At 54.5% G+C, this 6,111-nt stretch overlaps 1 protein-coding gene across 1 annotated transcript; it reads left to right on the top strand.

The window, feature by feature from the left end:
• The first annotated feature begins 4,364 nt into the window (after nt 1–4,364).
• Nucleotides 4,365–5,630, top strand: LOC144694627 (beta-1 adrenergic receptor-like). The gene has a single exon (XM_078565222.1). It carries the CDS (start codon nt 4,383–4,385, stop codon nt 5,604–5,606), a length of 1,224 nt encoding a protein of 407 aa, XP_078421348.1. The 5' UTR covers nt 4,365–4,382; the 3' UTR covers nt 5,607–5,630.
• The last annotated feature ends 481 nt before the right edge of the window (nt 5,631–6,111 follow it).

The raw sequence follows: 6,111 nt of genomic DNA, 5'->3' as shown, positions 1-6,111 counted from the left end.
ATGGGCCGAATGGCCTCCTTCTACACTGTAAGAATTCTGTGATTCTGTGAAAAGCAGCAGCTAAGTTAACACATCAAGATCCCACACAGAGCCATGTGATAATGACCAGAGAATCAGTTCTTTCTGATGTTCACCCAGATGCCTCTCATTGAAAGACAGGAATGTTCTTGGGTTCTGGGGAAGGGGTGTGTATCTGCACAACATGCACAGCAAGATCCTGCAAACAGCAATACATTTTGTTCTGGTGGGACTGCAGGACCAAACCTTCTCAGTTTAGGCATGAAGGTTCACCGCTCTGGAGTTTAAAAACTCCTGAGACCCACATACTGCAGAAGCGGGTACAGTCCCAGGGCTTATCGGTGAGGATGGGGAGCCGAGTCACTCACCCAGACCAAAGTTTTCATCTGTGCAGCTCCGCATCCTTCAGTCCTGCTGGGTCCCAATGACAATGATGTTGATTCAGGCACAGTCTATGTCCCTCCGCACCTGGGATCTCTTACAGGGAGGGAGAGGGAGAGAGAGGAAGGGAGAGGGGGAGAGGGAGGGAGAGGGGGAGAGGGAGAGAGAGGAAGAGGGAGAGAGGGAGGGAGAGCGAGGGGGAGAAGGAGGGAGGGAGAGTGAGGGGGAAAGGGTGGGAGGGAGATAGAGGGAGAGAGAGGGAGAGAGAGGGAGGGAGGGAGAGGGAGAGGGGGAGGGATGGAGGAAGAGGGAGAGAGGGAGAGGGGGAGGGAGGAAGGGAGAGCAAGGGGGAAAGGGAGGGAAGGAGAGGGCGAGAGGAAGGGAGAGGGAGGGGGAGAGGGATGGAGGGAGAGAGAGGGAGAGAGGGAGGGAGATGGAGAGGGGGGAGAGATGGAGGAAGAGGGAGAGAGGGAGAGGGAGAGAGGGAGGGAGGAAGGAAGAGCGAGGGGGAGAGGTAGGGAGAGGGAGAGAGGAAGGCAGAGGGAGGAGAAGAGAGAGGGAGAGGGAGAGAGAGAGGGAGAGAGGGAGAGGGAGAAAGGAAGGGAGAGCGAGGGAGGGGAGAGGGAGGGAGAGAGAGGGGGAGAGGGGGAGGGGGAGGGTGGTCCCAGTTCCTCCAGCAGAGTTTCGGATTGGCCCCCACAGCAGAAACAGAACCGCAACTATTGCCGCTGCCCGGGGCAATGCTGCTGCTGCTGGCGGAGTATCAGCCCCACTGGGCGGCTGGGACCGAGCTGCACGCTGAATGTGGGCTGGAGCAGGCGAGGAAACGGTTCCAACACACGGAGCACTGAGTGACTGCAAACAGCTGCTGGATCTTCAAAGCACTAAGTAAACCCGGGGCAGTGTGTGTGTGTGTGTGTGTTGACCAGCCGCGGGTTACACACACACACACACACACTCTCTGCATGGTCAGTCCCGGGGAAGGTGTGAAACAAGGTACACAGCTCACCCCGACCCTGCACTCACACACAGAGAGAGGGGGGAGGGCAGGGAATCCAGCCCCATGTGGATGCACAGCACAGCCCAACTGCAAACTCTTCAGCCCTGGCGGGGGCTTTTTTCCTTCAGGACAACGGCTCCTCCGACTGAGCAGCAGACCCGAGCTGGCCATTTATCACATGGCTCTGTGTGGGAGCTTCCTGTGCGCAAACGGAGCCGCCGCGTTCTCTACAATGACAACTCCAGGCAGGACTCCAGTGACTGCCAAGCGATTCGGGGACATCTCGAGGTGGTGACAGGCGCTTTAGAAGTGCAACTCTTTGCCCCCCCTCACCCCCTCCTGGATTTGTTGCCCTTTTCTAAAGCCTTGCCTGTCGGACAAGAGTTACCTGGGGCTGCCTGTCTGTCTGTCTGTCTGCCGCCTCTACATCTCTGCCCTGGGAGCTGTCAGGAATTGGGGGCGCTGGGCATTGGCTGCTGGAGCCAGAAGAAGCAACAAGGTTCCTGTTTCATTCACTCCTGTCCCTTCAGCAAATTTCAACCCCCCTCCCCACCCCCCAGAAAATACCCCCGTCCACAAAACAATTCTACCCCGAGCTGAAAAGCCAGTCTGGCGCTCTGTCTCGCCAAGTCAATCCGACAGACTTTGCCAAGGTGAGAGCCCGCTCCAAAGCCACTGAATATCCCCTGTCACAGCGCAGCTCGCTTTACAGAATCCAGACATCAGCTCCCAGTTGTAAATATTCCCGGATTAACTGTTCCTGCTTCCATTTAAACCCCTCGCTGACACAGGGAGTCGTGCCTCAGGAGGGACGGGCTGAATACTGCCCTCACTATCCCAAAGGGAGGGAACCTCATTGGCCTGGGCTCTCTCCCTCTGGACAGGTGCCGCCTGACCTGCCGCCTAGGTGATGTTTTAATGGGAGATTTCTCGCCTCGCCTCCGCCGGGGGCTTGGCTGGAAGATCGCTTTGAAGAATAGGATGAAACCCCAGTTTCACTGTTTGATCTGAGCCTCCTGTGCAAAGGTTGCGGTTGAAGATCGAGGCTCTGTCTTCAGACCCACCCCCCACCCCCACCCCTCCCCATTCTGTCTCTTTCTCACTATGGGTTTTTTTTTCTATGACTGGGATCTAAATAATGAGTTTATGGCATCCTGCGCTTTTGTTCGTGTTTAATTATCTTTACGTTAGAGCTCTTGGCAGAAATGGACAATTGATTCGTGCAGAACGATGGGCTGAATGGACCACTCCTGTTCCTCTCTGATTCAATGGGATGTTTTTCACTATTAAACATTTTAATATACCTGAGGAGGAACCATACAGAAACACACACACACACATACAGACAGTTCCACGTCCACACAGATACACACATACAAATACAGACAAACATAGGGGCAGGGAAACACAGACACACAAATACCGACACAAACACAGCACGCATAAAGACACACAGACACACTCAGAGGGGCAGGGAGACACACACACAGATTCACCACTCAATTCCACTCACACCCACACAGACAGACACAGAGACACACAGATAGTTCTACTTACACAGAGACAGTTACACAAACAGGGAGAGAGAAACACACAACAGAAACAGAATTACCTGGAAAAACTCAGCAGGTCTGGCAGCATCGGCGGAGAAGAAAAGAGTCGACGTTTCGAGTCCTCATGACCCTTCAGTTCAGTTCGATGCTGCCAGACCTGCTGAGTTTTTCCAGGGAATTCTGTTTTTGTTTTGGATTTCCAGCATCGGCAGTAGTTTTTTTGTTTTTATCTCTGAGAGAAACACACAGATAGTTTCCACTAACACACACACACACACAGAGAGGCGGAGAGACACAGATGTATAGATTCACCAACAGATAATTCCACTCTCACAAACAGATCGGCGCGTACACAGAGTCAGAGAGGCATATATACACACACATACACACACAGACCCACACACACACATACACAGACCCACACACACACAGACCCACACACACACACATACACAGACCCACACAGACCCACACACACACAGACCCACACACACACAGACCCACACACAGACCCACACACACACACAGACACACACACACACACACACAGACCCACACACACACACAGACCCACACACACACACACACACAGACCCACACAGACCCACACACACACAGACCCACACACACACAGACCCACACACACACACAGACACACACACACACACAGACCCACACACACACACAGACACACATATACACACACAGAGGCAGAGAGACACAGAGTATAGACTCACCAACACAGATAATTCCACTCACACAAACAAATGCACTAACATAGAAACACACTGACACGTTCAGAGAGACACTGACAAAATCACCCCAAAACAGACATACGGACTGACTGTCAGAGACTCCCTCTCACACCCTAAAACACACACACACAGAGGCAGAGACAGACACATACAGACAAACACACACCCACTAGACAGACAGAGGCAGAGACAGACACATACAGACAAACACACACCCACTAGACAGACAGAGGCAGAGGCAGAGACATACAGACAAACACACACCCACTAGACAGACAAACTGCCCGGTGACACAGGGTAGACACACAGAAGCTCTCCAAAGGCGGAGGGAATCTACCCCGGGGACCTGTCGCCTAACTTGCGATCCTCTCGGACGACTCGGCTCTGGTTGAAAAGTTAGTCTGAGCCGGGGAGGCAGGATCCAGGCTCGAGAGGTGGGGAACAGGCGGAGTGTGCAAGTGTTAAAGGGCTGGAGGGGAGGGGTAGACCAGTGGGATTTGTTGGTGGGTTGGTGACGTCGGGATATTTATAAAAGCCCTGCTTTTAAAGCTGGAGACAGAGAGAGAGAGAGGGAGAGAGGGAGAGGAGAGAGGGGGGGAGAGGGGGTCAGAACTGCAGGAAGATGATCTCAGCTGACAGTCGGCCTCCTGGGGATAGGGGCCTGGGACACTGAGGATGAACAGGTCAGAGGCTGTGAACAGCACAGCGTTTCCAGAGACCCCGGAACTGACCTGGTCTCAGCAATGGGCTCTGGCAGCGATCTTCACCCTGATTATCCTCATCATCGTCGTCGGCAACTTGCTGGTCATCCTGGCGATTGCGAAGAAGCCCCGCTTGCAGACCCTGACCAATGTGTTCATCACCTCGCTGGCCTGTGCTGACCTCATCATGGGCGTCTTCGTGGTTCCTCTCGGGGCGTCCATCGTGCTGACCAACAAGTGGCTGCTGGACTCTCCATTCTGTGAGTTCTGGACCTCAGTCGATGTGCTGTGTGTGACTGCCAGCATTGAAACTCTGTGTGTGATTGCTATAGACAGGTACATCGCCATCACATCCCCCCTCAGGTACCAGACCTTACTGACCAAAGCCCGTGCCAGGGCCATTGTGTGCCTGGTCTGGTCCATCTCAGCTCTGATCTCATTCCTGCCCATCATGAACCACTGGTGGGAAGCTTCGGATGCTGAGGCTCAGCGATGTTACCGGGAGCCCACCTGTTGTGACTTTGTGACCAACTGGCCCTATGCCATCTTCTCTTCCACCATCTCCTTCTACATCCCGCTGGTCATCATGATCCTCCTCTACTCCAAAGTGTTCAGCGAGGCCAAGAAACAGATGGAGAAGATGGAGAGGAACAAGCAGAGGTTTCCCGGGAAGCCCCAGCAGCAGCCCCAGCCCCAGCCGGTCAACAAGGCCAACAGGAGGAGACCTTCCAAACTGTTGGCCCTCAAAGATCACAAAGCTCTGAAGACACTCGGGATCATCATGGGAACCTTCACGCTCTGCTGGCTGCCCTTTTTCCTGGTCAATATAGTGCAGGCAGTGTCTGGCAACTGGGTGCCCAGAGTCTTCTTCCTGTTCTGTAACTGGCTGGGCTATGTCAACTCCGGCTTTAACCCTTTCATCTACTGTCGGAGTTCTGACTTCAGGAAAGCCTTCAAAGATCTCCTGTGTTTCCACCGACAGAGCAAGCAGCCCCGACTCCAAAAGGATGTCCCCAAGACAAGCTGGTGCTCGTGTAGCTTCGGCCTGCCCATTGTCCCCCCGCCAGCTTTGGGGGCCCAGGAGGCAGCTCACACACCCAACCACAGCGGGGGCGACGGCACCCAGAGCCACCGGACCAGTGAAAGCTGGCGCCATGCCAATGGCACTGCCCCACAGAGCCTGGAGTCAATGATCTGAGTGAGACAGGAACCCAGGGCTGGGGAAGGAGGCGGTGGGGTGGGAGGGAGGAGGGCAGGGTGGGGGGGAGGGGAGCAAAAATGCAGCCAACCTGCCCTCAAAGCCCCAGTAGCACCTCACGGCGAAGTCGCCAAGCAACAACTTCACCACCTTCTCTCTCCAAAAACAGGCGAGGTCAGCTCTTTGTCTTGTCCCACTTTACCAGCGAGCTGTGTTCTCCAGGTGTCCCCGTGTCAGGAGCTGCTCTTGGTCCTTTGCCAGTTGGAGGAATGGGGCAGCAGCTTCAGATTTCCAATGATCCAAACATCTCCCCAACCCAGCCAAGGAAGGGAGGGAGGACGGGCGAGTCCCTGGGAGCTGAATGAAAGGATTTTTGACTGCACACTGCACCGTGTTGTGGACAATGTGTCTTGAAAGGATATGAATGGAAAGAGCAACTGCCACCAGGAGGTCATGAGGAGCCCAGCATTTGTCAGGAGCACAAGCGCCCTGGCCCTGAACTTGT

This window comes from Cetorhinus maximus, chromosome 20 (genome assembly GCF_964194155.1).
Source record: "Cetorhinus maximus chromosome 20, sCetMax3.hap1.1, whole genome shotgun sequence".
Lineage (NCBI taxonomy): Eukaryota > Metazoa > Chordata > Chondrichthyes > Lamniformes > Cetorhinidae > Cetorhinus > Cetorhinus maximus.
This window is presented reverse-complemented; position numbering and strand designations above follow the sequence as displayed.

Coding starts and splice junctions, on each gene's coding strand:
- LOC144694627 (XM_078565222.1), top strand. CDS start 4,383: ATGAACAGGTCAGAGGCTGTGAACAGCACAGCGTTTCCAGAGACCCCG.